The following is a 16043-nucleotide window of genomic DNA, read 5'->3' as shown; positions in this document are numbered from 1 at the left end:
GTATCAGCTTTCCGAGTCGATCACTGTCTATCACGCCCGTGGTGGGTCCGTCTTTGCCCCCCCCTCCCTCCGATCGGCACGATTAAAAAAAAAAATTCATCGGAAAGGTACCTACATTGTTCCTCGATGACCTCCCCAACTCCTTCAGGATTGGTTTTGGTTGACTATGGAGTACAGCAGATGATACCTGCGAGTAACCCACGATGCAGACCTAGTGAGAATACCATGTTTGGACCAGCGACCTCATGCCCCCCTAGTCACTTAGTCCGCTCTTAGTGTCTTTGGGAGAATTTTTATTTATGTTTTCTTTGGTCACATTTTCCAAAACGGGCCTTTCAAGGTTTCTAGGTAGCTTAGCGTCCTGGGTTCGCACCCTCAGTCCTTGCTGAATCCTACGGCTTTGGTCATCTGCAGTGTACGCTTGAGGGCTTCACCGCATACACAGTAGAACTTTGGATTGGATTTCTTGGAACCCGCCAAGCGGCACGAAAACGGCGTCAAAGTCAAGAGCTGGCGAATAATCGAATAACAGCAATTTCCGCTGGCGCGTGAACTATCGGCAGAGCGAATCAGGGGCCCACGCACTGAAATCAGCCGAGTCAGCTCGCACTGACATCTGACATTCCAGCTCGTGGTGGGGTCGTCCCCCGATTCCCCCGTTGGAGACTTCGAAATGACATCAAGCCCAAGACATTCCGTGGCCGTAACATGCCATTGCCATAGAATCACGGTAACCTATGGGATCTCGAGATATCTTCGTCTCCCATCTACCAGCTACACCGCTGCATTCTCGGGGTCCCCAGGCCTGCCACTTGAGCCGTGGTTCGTTGTGGTCCGCTAATATACTTTCATCGATGGGACGGGAACGGGAGCGACTGGATTGGGGTAATCGACTTCCGTACACAGGAACAAGCATAATCCATTCATTACAGGAGCAGATGCAAGCCGCTTCTCCCGGCCATCGTTGTACTCTGGTACGGATACTAGATACATGTCTCGCCTATGACCTGCGGGCGTTTCAGAAGTGCACAAGGTGTAGACAAAGCCACGATCCCGGCAAGGTGATTCGTCTCCCTAATTTGGATCATAGAGGAGCAGATCCCAGAAGCGCGGGGGGAAGTCGAGGAAATACGAGCATTCTTCTCCCCCAGAAGTGAGGCGCTCGGTCCAACGTCGGATCCTAGTCCCATGCACATCTGCACTAGCAAGGGAGTTCGTATGCATCATCCTTGCATCGCAAACTTTGGCAATCTTTGTGTCTTCTCGTACTCCGTTAGCTTGAATTTCCCCAGTCAGATGGCCAATGTTAGCCCCGAAGATTGACCGAGAATGTGAGCACATGGGAATGATAGCCGTGTTTCTGTATCAAGGGAAGGGGGGAGGGGAAGAGGGGCAACCGCACCCACCTGATAAATCCGATCGACAAATTTCAAGCTAACCTCGCCTTGCAAGCCCCGCCCCCTTTGCCCTTTCACCCTGTGAGGTCTGTTAGCCATATGACTGCAAGCGAATGAACACCCCCTTCGGGGCGCTGACTTGCGCCATCGTCTCCACTAGTCGATCGCAGCACGAGGATACGATATCGTGGGCGTGGCCCTCATTGGCCGAGAGTTGGAGTCGGTCATTTGCAGCGCGCCAAGGCTGATGGCTCGCTGAACCTGCAGATTCGCCATCTTTGACATTCGGAGACGCCACAAGAATACACCGTGCCAGTAGCGATCTGCATAGGGCCAAATGCAGTCGCGGGACAAAGTTTGATACGCCGGTCCATTCCAAGGATTGTGGCTTATTCGCTAAGCGGGGTGTAAATATTTTGTGCACCTGCTTTTCGCCCCCTGCTAGACGGAGGATTAAGGTGTCCGCCATACTAATCTCCGGGTTGCCTGTACTACTTATGTGCACACCTTTTACGGAGTAATGTACCCGCGTTCCACTCCACCTGGATGGCGCCGATGGAGATAGAAATTAGCTACGAAGTAAGGCAATCTAAAAAGAATGGCTAGGCGGCTACCGCGCCCGGGAATTCAGATTTGCCCTATTATGATGCGTGTGCCAGCCGTGTCTACTAGAGAGTACACTTTTTGTCCGTTCAATCCGAAGTTCTACCGGCAGCATCAAGAACGGTCAGGGTTAGTGGAGGGGAAAGAGAACACAACGAGAGCTGTGCTTGCTTTTTCTTTGTCTTTCCCTTTCTGCCTTTGGCTTGGAATTGGCTAGGAATTGGAGACCCAGATTTGAGGTCGATCGGCACGATCGACATCAAAGGAGGGTGTGGTCAGATTGTGAAATGAGAAGCTGCCGGAGTCGGATACCATCACGGTTAGCCTCTCAAACCCCGGCGCTGCAAATCATCTGCGAGTTGGGTCAGGTGACCTTCATATCATTGGTCCGAGTTGGCGTTTTCGCCCTCGGAGATCAGCTTTCATAACCTTATCAACGCCCTGTTGCGGCCCTGTGGTAGGACTCCTTTGATGAGTATCGAGTTCATGAAGGGGTTGGTGGAGGGGTTCCACCACCCAAAGCGCCACAGCAAATTATGAACTACCATGGAGGGGGTTTAAACCCCGTATCAGAGAACCAGCGTCTTTGTTCTTTTCGTAGTACGTGTAGTTTTGTACCTATCTGTGCCCCAGTAGAGACTTTCCGACATCGCCGCAAGCGGGAAAACCAAGCAGCCTCGCAGTAATTTTCTGCTCCTCTAACGCGGGACAGATCAAGGTGTAGAGGGACTTCCCCCTCCCGAGACCAATCACAGCGTCAACCGCCGTTGACCTTGAGATCTGAACGGGCTTGCATGTAGCGGTGAGCGTGCCGCGGAGCATTCTATTGAGTCCTGCCGAGGATAGCACAACATCGGACGTATCGAGTACAAGCAATTGCCTCACCATCAGCGCTTCCGGGCTTCACGTCGCACGCAGGGTGTACCGAATCAGGATCTCGCAATGCACGAGGCGGGTGATAGGAGACCCATCGTAAATGGTGAATGGATAGAGTGGCCTGTCCTCGCCAAACTGGATCACTGGAGAAATGGATGTTCAGATGGCCGATGTTGCATGCGATATGTGTTGGTTAACTTCAATAATGAGAACCGATAACCCCCACCACAATGATCGCAACCATGGATCCCCATTCTTCTTATCTATGCGGGGCAACGGCGAGCCCCAGTTGTTCATCAGCAGAATTCATGCGCCACACTCGAGCCACAGACCCGTGGCACGTGATCTGACGTCAAATCTCCAACTACCTGGCAGTACCTGGCAGGTTGCTTCTAGAGCGCCAGTCATTATGCAACAATGTCTTCAGAGAAGGCATTGCCTCCCGACCGATTCGATCCAGCTAATCTACCTGACTACGATCACGATTTCATCACACCCGAAGAGTTAGCCCGGTTCGAGGACGCATTGAATGCCCCCGAAGCTTCCCCACTCGTAGCCATCAACGACTGGCGTCCTATCAACCAGCGAGTGCGTAAGAGTCGCGGCCGTCGCAAGGCCCCCAAGCGGAGCAGGGACGAGACGAGAGAGGGCGTGCTATACACTGTCCTCAAATGGCCGTTCCTGTTCACGGTGTTTACCTGGATTACTCTGCTTGGTATCGCGTACGCTTTGGTCCGCGTGTACATCTTCCTCTATGAACAAGGTGTCACCTGGCGTGGGCGGCGAGAGCGGCTGCGTCGCGATCTAGCGACCAAGACAAATTATCCAGACTGGCTGAAGTCGGCCCAGGCGTTGGATGCCTACCTTGGAAATGAGACGTGGAAGCAGACGGACGAGTATGCTTACTATGACCACCTGACGATCAATAAGGTGGTGGCGCAGCTGAAGGGCATAAGAAAAGAAGCTGAAAAGGAAGTGCAACATGGAGTCAGCGCGGGTCAGGCCTCTGCGGTTGAAGAACTGAGCTCATTATTGGAGGCCTGCGTGAAAAATAATTTTGCTGGCGTGGAGAACCCTCGGATCTACAGTGAGGCCTATTCCGGAACCAAGGACCTGGTTCAGGAGTATATCAACGAGGTGCAAGCCTGCATTCAGCTAGTCTTGGAGAGTAAGCGGATCGATTCAGAGACGAAATACCGCCACTTCAAACATCTTGATACCAATTTCGGTCGCACTGCTCTCTGTCTTTCGGGAGGCGCCACTTTCGCTTATTACCATTTTGGGGTGGTTAAGGCCCTGCTCGATAACGAAGTTCTCCCTGAGATTATCACGGGCACCTCTGGTGGCGCCTTGGTGGCCGCACTTGTGGCGACTCGAACTGATGAGGAACTGAAGCAGCTGTTGGTCCCAGCCCTAGCACACCGTATCCGCGCCTGCCATGAAGGGTTCACCACCTGGATCCGTCGCTGGTGGAGGACAGGTGCCCGCTTCGATACGCTGGATTGGGCGAAACAATGCAGCTGGTTTTGCAGAGGTTCGACTACCTTTCGAGAAGCCTATGAGCGTACCGGGCGCATCTTGAATGTCTCGTGCGTTCCGTCTGATCCCCACTCACCCACGATCCTCGCGAATTATCTGACGAGTCCGGATTGTGTCATCTGGAGTGCCGTATTGGCTTCTGCGGCTGTCCCGGGAATTCTCAATCCGGTAGTTCTGATGACCAAAAAGCGCGATGGGACCCTGGCGCCTTACTCCTTTGGTCACAAGTGGAAGGACGGGAGTCTGAGAACTGATATCCCCATCAGAGCGTTGAATTTACATTTCAACGTCAATTTTACCATCGTTTCCCAGGTATGCAAATCTACTTCTTCCATTTTGCGGCTGGCCGCTAATTAACTGGATTTTCAAGGTCAACCCTCATGTGAACCTATTCTTCTTCAGCTCTCGTGGTACCGTAGGGCGACCAGTCACACACCGGAAGGGCCGGGGTTGGCGCGGTGGGTTCCTAGGCACAGCGATCGAGCAGTACATCAAGCTCGACCTGAACAAATGGCTACGGGTCCTACGACATCTTGAACTTCTTCCAAGGCCTCTGGGTCAAGACTGGAGTGAGATCTGGTTACAAAAGTTTAGTGGCACAGTAACACTGTGGCCTAAAACTGTACCCTCGGACTTTTACCACATCTTGACAGATCCAACACCGGAACGCTTAGCGCGGATGATCCATGCTGGCCAGCAAAGCGCGTTCCCCAAAATCCAATTCATCCAGAATCGGCTTAAAATCGAAAACACCATCATGCGCGGTCTCCAGCAGTGCTCCCCGACGGGTGGTCGCTCCCTGTCGCCGATTCTCTCGCGCCGTTTCCAGTCCTCAGATACAGAGGATGCCATGGCAGATCGATTGGATGACACTTTCCCAGAGCGCTTTGAGTCTAGCTACGCTGATACCACTGACAGCTTATCCCAATCAACCTCTTCCCGGCCACATAGCCCCACTCCGGCCTCCCACAGAAGGAATAGCGTGATGGAGGAAGTGCGGCGCCAGTCCGCAGTGTTCTTCGATGACACCGAGTTCTCTGGTGACGATTCTATCGCCATCACCTAAGGACTAGGGCCTGAGTGGGTTCAAGCGTCCTGCATGCCCGATTAAATTCGTTCGCCTCATGATGCTGAGCTATGTCCTTCTGCTTTGGGCCTGTTGCAGCCCTACTTACCGTCATGGTACTTCCTGTCGGATCCGCAATCAGGTATGACAGGCGGCTATTGCTGATCAAATTTTTGCTTTCCCTTTTTTTTTCCCGCGGCTTCCTCCGGGTCCCACTTTGCCACTACTTGACATATTCAGCCCCGCCTCTCCGGTATTCCCAGTCGCATGCCAAGGCGTTATTTTTCTTTTCCCCCACAGCGTTGTTCTCTTATCCCCAGCCCGATTGTCTATTCTATCTTTGGCTTGGCCTCCTGTTACTTTCCTTTACGACGCTTACGACCTGTGATCAAGATGCTTTGTTTTACACAGTGCTGGTTCAAGTTTATGTACCATACCTTCATTTTGATATCTTAAGTGTTACATGAACACGAAAGCAAACAATACTAAACTAGTCTCATGTACCATGATGTAGTCGCAGTCTCGATCCTGACAGACCAAAAGTCCACAATGATGAAATAGATAATAGTAGTACGTCTTATGCCGTCTCGAGGGTGCAGATCCACCGAGTGGGGTGGAACGCCCCTCTTTTAGGCACCATGACGTCAGACGATGTATGCCATACTGCATACTATCAGATAAACATTAGACGCGAGTGGGCGTCGAATGCTGTCATTGGGCTTATCTATCTCAAAAAGATTCAATTGATATGCCTGGAATGGTGGCTAATTTGTCTTCTTTTTTTCGTTTTGAGGCTATTGAAGGCTGACTAGGTTGGCTCTGGTTTCTAGTTGTGGGGATAGCCACTACTTTGGATGAGCCTAAATCTTGCAACGTATGGGTCTGGAGCTTCATATACCCGTGTATCAGGAAAGATCAGATTGTATCAACAAAAGGCGTTGTCTATCAGACAGAAGGTGCTCTCAGATGACGAGAAATCGAGTGCGTATATGTATTGCTCAGAAGAATGACCAGAACATGTGCGACTTACACCTGCAATTTAAAGACATAACGTGAAACCCTGGTCAGCTATTAGAGCTTTTCAAATACCTCAATAGCAGCCTTAGCGGTCGAGGAAGCACTGGCAGGGTTCTGGCCTGTAACAAGGTTTCCATCAACAACATGGAAGTCATCCCAGATACCAGCTGAGCGCTCATCTGATACAGTTGTCAGCGAAGGCCAAGATCTCCAATATTTAGAAAACGTACAGTTCGCACCCAAGCGGTCCGCAAGCTCCTCCACCATTTCGGAGCCCCATCCGCGGAGCTCAGACATAATGCCCATAGTGCTCTCCGCCTCGGTAGTGAAGCCAGTGATTCTCTTCCCTGTGACCAAATGTGCTCCAGTGGAGCGGTCAAGAACGTTGGCAAAAATCGCAGGGCCATGACAAACAGATGACACAACACCGCCGTTAGCCCAGACTTGCTCGGCGATTTCCTGAAGCGCACTTGCTGTGGGGTAGTCGAGCAAAGCTGCATGGCCGGCCGAGGCGTAGAAGAGGCCGTACTGGGAGCCGTCGACCTCGGAGGCCTTGGGCATGTTATCGAGCTTCTTGCGGAAATCGCTGTCCAGGTCCTTCCAGGTCTCGAGGTCCGAGCCGTTGAGAAAGTCCGGCTGCAGCGAAAGCCAGTCGGGGGTATAGCTGCCCGTCTCAGAGGTGAGGTCAACCTCGAAGCCGGCGGCGACGAGCGCCTTGAATGGGTGGAGGGCTTCAGAGATAAAGAGGCCGGTTGTCTCTTTGCCATTGAAGAGCGAGGCACTGGCAGAGGTGACAGCGATGAGGGCTTTGCGGGCAGGCATTTCGATATTGTATTGATCTGTGACTCTTGGAGAAGTTGGTAATAGATTGGGTTGAGCTAACTGTTGTTCTGGATTAGATCCTGAGATTGTTGATGTCTTTTTTGGAGGTAATTCCTCTTCTCTTTATGCTAGAGCCACATGATTCTCTTCTCCTTCTTCTTCTTCTTCTTCTTCTTCTTCTTCTTCTTCTCTCCGTGTGACGGAGTCCATTCGAATAAGATATTTCCTAAACTCCGTGATAGTCATATCGCACTATTGGCTGGGCATTCCCATAGCTTCTACAGAGTAAGCGCTAAGCATCCGCTATCCAGCAGACAGCACCCACAAGCATCTGAATTTCGACCTTGGGGGATCTTTGGCTTGAGCCTTGTGTCAGAACGGAATTTAGGAGAGCGAACCTTGATCGACAAGGTCGGAGTTGCGGAACAGTGGGTCCTGCGCTTATCTTGACTGTGCTGTATTAGCATCACGTTCCGAAACTCCGGTGCTGGCCACCTAAATTCGGAGATGCCCCAAGTGCGCAGTGGCAGGATGATTTAGTAAATCGGTTCTAATAGCTCGGAGAAATAATCGGCACACTTAGATCCGATTTAGAATATAAAGTGAGACCCGCCCGACCTTCCGATCGCTCTTATAATTTCTCAGGACCTTGGAACTTAATCAATTCCTGGGTGGATAAAATAAGCCATCAAAAATACTCAAAATGGGTTCCCACGCTGCTCCCCAATATGTGCCGTCGGAGACAAGGCTTTTCAAGCCATTGAAAGTTGGCAATGTTACCCTTGAACACCGAATCGCGATGGCTCCTCTGACTCGCCTCCGAAGCGACGACAATCACGTCCCATTGCCTCTGATGGAAAAGTATTATGCAGACCGTGGTTGTGTACCAGGGACTTTGGTAATCTCTGAAGCAACCGCCATCGCCCATGAAGAGGAAGGGCAGCGTAGCAACCCCGGATTCGTGAGTGAGGCTCAGACCGAAGCCTGGCGCAAGATTATCAGCGCCGTCCACGCCAATAAGTCATTTTTCTTCCAGCAGATCTGGGGAATGGGGCGAGCATCGGACCCGAAACATCTGGCAGAGCGGGGATTCCCGTACCGATCAAGTAGCAATGTTCCCATGAAAGGGATCGATGTCGAACCGACTGCCTTGACCGAGGAGGAGATTCTACAGATTATCCAGAGCTTCGTCGACACCGCCAAGCGTGTTGTCGCCGCTGGCGGTGATGGTGTCGAGATCCACTCCGCCCATGGATATCTTCTTGATCAATTTCTCACAGCCGGCGTCAACAAGCGCACTGACAAGTGGGGTGGCTCTATCGAGAACAGAGCTCGTTTGACACTGGCGGTTCTCAAGGCAACTTCCGAAGCCATTGGTGCCGAGAAGGTGGCTGTTCGCTTTTCCCCATACGCAGGCTTCCAGGGCTCCGAAAAGAGTGATTCCGTCGAGCTCTATTCCTACATCATTTCGGAGATTAAGAAGATGGGTCTGAAGCTTGCCTATATCTCACTGGTCGAAGCCACCGGTGATCCCGGAGCTATCGTCCGAGGTGACAAAGCCATCAATGTCGGCAAGACTCTCGACTTTATTCTCGAGGCCTGGGAGAACCGCTCACCCGTCATGGTGGCGGGTGCCTACACACCGGAGAGTGCTGCTAAGGCTGTTGAGGAGCACTATAAACACTGGGACGTTATCGTGGCTTTCGGACGGCATTTCATCTCCAACCCAGATCTGGTCTTCCGGGTCAAGAACGGTATTCCTTTAGCACCTTACAACCGTGCCACCTTCTATCTCCTCAAGCAGTGGGAGGGATATAACGACTATCCATTCAGCCCCGAGTTCTTAGCTGCTCATCCAGAGGCTGTTCACCCCATGACCGAATAAATTGGTCAAAAATTACATGGCACTGTGCTTTTCTTCTTAGAGGAGTGATCTATATTCCCGCCCGTTGATGTTTTTTGTCCAATCATGTATATGGAAGTGTTGATCTTTCCTTCCTCAGCTTGCATACTATAGACCAATTCACAGTTTCAAGCATTGTCCGAAGCTAAAACCTTAATATCCCCAGATACTGACCACAGACGGCAAACAGTATACTAGTGACAGCGAGAGAGCTTTTGAACGAAGTAAAGCTCTCTAGCGCCATTATAGCGACAGGACACTACTAGTGTAGTGTAGAGCAACACAACTTACACAACTCGGGGTACTATGCCTTGTCGACCAGTACTCCAGATTAATATTTCTCCTGTAGGTATAGCTTCCCCCCCACATTCCCCACGATCAAATTTATCTTGTTCCGAGGTTTCTGTAGTCCGAAATAGGCAAGTGGTGTAGAAGCGGTATACTACGTCTTCTATTTTATTGCTCGGGGTTTTCCTGATACTGGGCTTAAGATTTCTCCATCGAGTTCAGTCTTTATCCACCCGGTCTGGCTTTTACAGAAACAGGACATAACCACCTGCGCAGGCACCGGTGTCTGAGGACAATAGTTAGTTACCCCCAGATAGTACTGTTAGTCCTACCAAGAGCACTCTACTGGCATACATTGGCATGGAGGTATGGAGTGCCGCATAGTGCTTTGCCACCCACTATTATTTGATCGTTGGTGCCGCCGATCGCTCATTGGCCAGCCCGCGCCCAATTTTGTTCCCGCTTCTGACAAATTATCCCTTCGGACCCGTTAACGTCTTGACTTGATCGACATGATGTGCGCGGTCTGACCCTCTGCTCCATCAACCTATACAACCATGGCGGGGACAGCAGCCCCTGTCAAACCGCTCCGTAAGCAGGTCTCAAGGGCCTGCGATTGGTGTCGTGCGCGACGGTCCAAGTGTGAAAATGAGCGACCATGTAAAGCTTGCGTTCAAAGGAATAAGCCCTGTACTCAAACCGGTGTCGAGGAACCAAAGACCCTGCCGCAAGCGCTCAGGTATGATGCCTATTGACACAACCCGTAGCCAAATCCTCACATGAGTCACAGAGAAAATGAGAGGCTCAAAGAGCGCGTCAAGGACCTCCAGGACGAGCTGCTTTGGTACAAGTCTAGGAATCAGTCTGGTGCGACCTCAATGACGACCACTTCGCCAGAGGTATCGCCGTTGGCTAGCTCTGAAGATGCACCTAGTCAAACCGCGTACCCGTCGCCGGCGACCCAGCACTCACAGAAACTAAATGGAAATGAGACTGCCGTGCAGATGAGATGGGAGGGAATCGAGGTTGGAACGGCACGCTCGCCAAACGCATCTTGGTACGGCGCCTCGTCTCTCTTCTATTTCATCGGGCGAATGAACAAATATTTAAGTTCAACGCTTATCGAAACGCAAGATACCGACCAAATCGTTCTTCATAATACCACAAACACTCTCCTCGAAGGCTCCAACAATATCAACCTCAATCTCGCGAACCCAGGTCACCAATCTGGTGCCCGACGGATAGACGAATTCCTGAGTCCCACTCAAGAAGAATATTTTATTGACTTGTTTTGGAAGTCGTACCATACGTCATTATTTCCAATCATCCATGAAACCGAGTTCATGGATCACTACAGATCGCTTTGGTCCGAAACAGGAGACTCGAGAAGGCCATGCGCACTCGTGGATATCGTCATTGCTCTCTGCATGCAATATGGTGCATCTACCCTAGCCACGGTGAGACAACAGCCGTTCATCGAAGGAGATACCAGAATCGCTGGCCGATGGTATTACCGACGTTCACAGTGTATCGTCTCGTATCAGCTTGAAAGCCCCACTATATGGACAGTACAATGTCTTTGCCTCACTGCCATATACCTCTGCAACGGTTCATTCCAAAACATGTCCGCCGATGCCTGCGGCGCTGCGGTGCGAGCAGCATATACCGCTGGGCTTCATATAGACCCACCGGCAACTATGCATGAAAGTGAGCGTCAGCTTCGGAGACGATTATGGTGGGCGTTGTACGAGTTGGATTCCAAGGTCGGGATGAAGCTCGGGCGACCGTTCTCAACGCAACGAGCTTTGAACGAGCCCAAGCTTCCTGATGACAACCCAGAAGCGGCTTTGCAATCTGGATCGCGTTTCACGCCCCTCGGGGAAATAAGACATGGCTTACTTTTCATGTCAGTTGTGTCAAGTTATTTATCATCGCCCGCGAGATGCATACGACTTTCGTCAACCAAAGCATGACTGTTCCTCCAGACCAAACTATGTACGACGACCCAGCAGCTCTGGAGTCCCAGGCTGTGGGCATGATTTCACACTCCCGCGCTCTGGATCAGTGGCTTGAGGAGCTTCCTCAAGCACTTAAAAGCAGGAGGCAGGGTGGCAGCCCCCCCTGATTCAATTGATGCCTCCCGCCTTGAGATTGAACAGTTTGCGCCTCAATGGCTCCAGCGCCAGCGGATCAATCTGGAATTAATATATCACACCGTGTGTATCAATCTTTACCGCCCTTTCATCTGTTTCATCCCGCCTGAAATGAAGCGGCGATTGCCACGGCAATTGGCACAGAAGTCCGCTCTCCATGCCATCACCCACACGAACATTATGCATCAAGTGCTCACAACCACGACAATACTAACTGGATGGCACGAGGCGTTCCAGTGGCAATGGAACGCATCCATGACTTTCGTGGGGTTCACTCTGGCATGTCCTGCCGGCGCTCTGGCATGCGATGCTGTAGGCGTCATTGACATGTCAATCGCCATTTTCGACAAGTTTGGCGAATACTTCACGGTCGCCAAGAGTGCAGCGGGAATATTGCGTGGCATCAAGCCAAAGGTCAATCTTCGCCTGCAGAGTTACGCAGAGGCGCAAAATACATTTGAATGCGAAGGCGTAGGGGGGGGGCGACCCAGGCCAACCTGTCCGATGCAGAGAATGCTAGTATGAACAGGTCCATGCCTGCCTCTGGCGCGTCAGCGCAATTATTTGACAGTCTCATGACAGATGCCCCTCTGGAGTTTGATCTTTCGGATATGCCTTCGATGCAAGAGATGTTTCAAAGTGCCTATTCGATTGAGCAGTGGACAGACCTCGGGGACCTGATGCCAGACGTGGGAGGGAACATGGACAATTTGGTATACAGTAATTAAGATGTCAAGATAATCAGAACATGCAACTACATATGAGTTCCAAATAGGGATTCTACCGTCGGCGTTGGGATAGTTCTGGAGGATATACTAACTAGTCCTCGTCCTCGTATAAGCCGTTAATGCTACCTCTTTGCGTACCGGTGCTTCAATAGATAGGTTTACAGAAAGCCATTGAATCAATGGAAAGCAACCACCTAGACACGTGAACTGCCTGAAGTCTAATATCCTCAGATATGGGTGTGATAAATGTGGTGGATCTCATTGTTTCTCCCATGAGTAATAAACGCCAAGCTGGCCCGAGTGATGCGGCCCGCCGTCTGGTCCAACCCACCGAATTCCCCTGTGAACCACTTCGACGTCTTCACCAAACGGCATTGGTCTGCCGCAGGTTCTCTCTTGGTCAGTGGGACGAGCTCAGTGAGCTAAATGGAATGACTACAATGACCGTTCCCCCGACCGGCGCAATGCCGTCCGAGGAAGAGCCTATCGATGCGTTGGATGCAGGTACGCGGCCCCCGAACTGAGCATGCGAGCATGTGAGCACACACTAACCATGAACAGTGGACTATGATCCAGTCGATCATCTAAATGCCATTTTCTCACATCCCTCAACCCTCTCCTCTGTCTCGCACATCTCCGACGCCCTACGCACCTATGAAGATGAATTGGACTACGACATCGGCGCGCTTGTGGAGGAGCAGGTCACCTCCAATGCGGAAAGCGTGGAACGTATCCAGGCGGCCAAGGCTGACCTGTCGGAGTTATTCAAAAAAATTGACGATGTACGCGAGCGAGCCTCCAAAACCGAGCAGGCCATCACGGACATGACCGCCGACATCAAACAATTGGACAACGCGAAGAAGAACCTCACCCTTTCTATGACCGCCCTCAAGCGACTGCAAATGCTGACGACCGCGTACGACCAACTCCATGCTCTTAGCCGGACGCGACAGTACCGCGATTGCGCCCAGCTTCTGCAAGCTGTGATTCAACTGATGGCCCACTTCAAGTCCTACCGATCGATTGACCAGATTGCGATTCTGAGCCGAAATGTGGCGGATATCCAGCGGGACTTACTAGAGCAGATCTGCGAGGATTTCGAAATTGCCTTTGCCAAGGGAGAGGTTGCTCAAAAACGGGTGATGCTCTCGGAGGCTTGTTTGGTAGCGGATGCGCTGGGTGAGCATGCTCGGTCCCGACTTGTGACTTGGTACTGCAATACCCAACTTCGCGAATACCGTCAAGTCTTCCGGAATAATGAAGAGGCTGGATCCTTGGACAATATATCGCGCCGGTACTCCTGGTTCCGGCGTATATTAAAAATTTACGACGAGGAAAATGCTGCTATTTTCCCTGCTGCATGGAGAGTGAATGAAATTCTAGCGAACGTCTTTTGCGAAGGCACCCGTGAAGATTACAAGGGAATCTTGTCCCGATCAGTGCGAAATGGGCAAACGATCGATGTGAACCTGCTCCTATCTTGCCTGCAGGAAACTCTTGAGTTTGAGCACTCTCTAGAGCGCCGCTTTAGTCCCCCTCGCCCATCTACGGATACGTTTGCATCAACCGAAAACCCGACCTTCAGTCAATCCATATCCGAAGCATTCGAACCATATCTAAGCATCTGGGTGGAAGCGCAGGATAAGCAGCTGGCAGCCTTGTTGCCCAAATACCGGCAGCAGCCTATCAAACCCCCAGATGATGAGTTCAATTCCCACATTGTGGTTTCATCATCAACTGAACTTTTCAACTTTTACCGACACTCCTTGCAGCAATGCTCGAAGCTTTCAACGGGTGCAAGCCTAGCGGACCTAGCAAAGCTCTTCGCAAAGTATCTTGACCAATACGCCCAGCAGATCCTTCTAAACTACATCAGTGAACGTCCGCCCGGGAGTGCGCCTTCAGCAGTGCCCACAATCGAAGATTTGGTAATCGTTCTCAATACAGCTGACTATTGCTACACCACATGTAATCAACTGGAAGAGAAGATCAAGAGCCGACTAGACGAAAGTCTCAAACAGTCTGTGGACCTACAATCTCAAGCAGATTCGTTCATGGGTATTGCATCTGCTGCTGTTCGAGGACTGGTCCGCCAGGTGGAAATCAACCTCGAACCATGCTGGCGAGAGATGCGGAATACCCCCTGGGGGAAAATTGAGGCCGTTAGCGATCAAAGCTCATATGTCAGCGAGCTCCTCTCGCACACAAAGGAGAAGGCGGCCGAGATTCTGCCATTGCTTCACAAGCAGCAATATGCGCGTGCATTCTCGGACCACCTTATTGAGTTGGTGTCTAGTCTCTTCATTAGCAATGTTTTCCAATGTAAACCTGTTTCGGAAGCAGGCGCTGAGCAGGTACATCTGATACTATGCCCCTTAAGATGACCTATCCATGCTAACTGCGTACAGATGCTACTCGACTCATACACTCTCAAGAGCGGCCTTTCATCTCTGCTTCCAGCTCCAGCTCCCGCAGGCTTCGTGAAGCGCGTCAACAGCAGCTTCTTCAAGATCGAAACCCTCCTCAAAACCCTGCAAGTCCGACCTTCTCCGCCCGAAGCTCTCGTGCAAGCGTACCTGATCCACATCGCGGACCGCAACAACAACAACTTCCGCAAAATCCTCGACCTGAAGGGCATCCGAAGTCGCCAAGAACAAAACCACCTTGTAGAACTCTTCCAGCTGCACCGCGCTTCCGATCGATATGCCTCTAGCCTTCAGCAGAGCAATCCCATGCTCACAGCCATCCAAGCGCCTGCTGCGACCAGTACATCCAGCGGCTCGGTCTCCCAGGGTCTGGGAACTCACCGGCACCCCGTCCGTAGGCCGCTTTGACGCGTCGATGCTTGGCTCTGCGATCATTTCCGCTGCTAAGGATGGCGTCGACCGCTTCGGCAATCCCAGTCTTGGGGCTGGTATTACTGGTGGCACTGGTACAGCCGGCTCGGTTACGGGGCCTGGTACTTCGTCTCCTGTTCCGAATGCTGCGCAGCAGGTTAGCCATGTTCACAGTCCTTCGGAGTCGAGTTCTGCGGTTAACCTCAATGAGAATTTGAAGAATATTGGGAAGTTCTTCCGCCGGGACTTGGGTGGCTTTGGAGGCCGCTTTGGGCGTGGAGCAGACGAGTAAGAGCCTCCCAACTTGGAAGTATCTGGCCTGGATAGCTTTTAAATCTTTTTTCTTTGGGACTTCATTTTGTCTGTAATGCGTCATTAGAGGCATGGATACCATGAATATACCATTTCTTTTGAGGATCATATTGAATCACGTCTGCTTTGTATGTTGTAAAACTTGAAATGCCATTGATCTCTAACGCTACCCTGAACCCTGTCCAAGTCCTATCTTTTCAGGTGCAACTTCGAGTCGTGGCAGAAGTCAAAAAAAGTCTACGCGTCAATGCTACGTTCGGTTTGAAGTGCAGGCCTGTGGTATCTTTATAAAGTTAGCACTTGTTCAATGAATGATGAGTGATAGTCAAAATGCAAATTTGTTGATTGGCGTCAGCAAAAAATTAGAGTGTTGTTGTTGCGTTTTTAATCGTCAGCGCGGCCACGGGGCCATTGCTCGGGGTTAAAAATTTATAATCATCCGCCGGATTGTCGAGTGATGGGAAGACGAGGGAAGAAGATCAAGAAAGGAATCGAAACTCAC

The 16043-nt window shown here is 51.3% G+C and overlaps 4 protein-coding genes across 4 annotated transcripts; 3 read left to right on the top strand and 1 right to left on the bottom strand.

The window, feature by feature from the left end:
* Positions 1–3293: 3293 nt before the first annotated feature.
* On the top strand, positions 3294–5481 carry N7468_000916 (patatin-like phospholipase domain-containing protein; the record flags this gene model as incomplete). The annotated part of the gene is made up of 2 exons (XM_058470213.1): positions 3294–4727; positions 4786–5481. 2 exons carry the CDS (start codon positions 3294–3296, stop codon positions 5479–5481), a joined length of 2130 nt encoding a protein of 709 aa, XP_058333354.1.
* A 1071-nt stretch (positions 5482–6552) lies between these two features.
* Positions 6553–7320, bottom strand: N7468_000915 (ThiJ/PfpI; the record flags this gene model as incomplete). The annotated part of the gene is made up of 2 exons (XM_058470212.1): positions 6553–6677; positions 6729–7320. The coding sequence occupies 2 exons, from the start codon at positions 7318–7320 to the stop codon at positions 6553–6555; spliced, it is 717 nt and encodes a 238-aa protein (XP_058333353.1).
* A 703-nt stretch (positions 7321–8023) lies between these two features.
* N7468_000914 (alkene reductase) lies at positions 8024–9205 on the top strand (the record flags this gene model as incomplete). The annotated part of the gene is made up of 1 exon (XM_058470211.1): positions 8024–9205. The coding sequence occupies one exon, from the start codon at positions 8024–8026 to the stop codon at positions 9203–9205; it is 1182 nt and encodes a 393-aa protein (XP_058333352.1).
* Positions 9206–12625: 3420 nt separating this feature from the next.
* N7468_000913 (putative GARP complex subunit Vps53) lies at positions 12626–15515 on the top strand (the record flags this gene model as incomplete). Its single annotated transcript, XM_058470210.1, has 4 exons — positions 12626–12896; positions 12954–14746; positions 14801–15158; positions 15217–15515. Coding segments are annotated over 4 exons (2721 nt in total), but the record flags the coding sequence as incomplete, so codon positions are not given.
* Between the last annotated feature and the right edge of the window lie 528 nt (positions 15516–16043).

This window comes from Penicillium chermesinum (genome assembly GCF_028974085.1).
Source record: "Penicillium chermesinum strain IBT 19713 chromosome Unknown utg000002l:1.0-5270490.0:1.0-5274688.0, whole genome shotgun sequence".
In the NCBI taxonomy this organism is placed as follows: Eukaryota; Fungi; Ascomycota; class Eurotiomycetes; order Eurotiales; family Aspergillaceae; genus Penicillium; species Penicillium chermesinum.
This window is presented reverse-complemented; position numbering and strand designations above follow the sequence as displayed.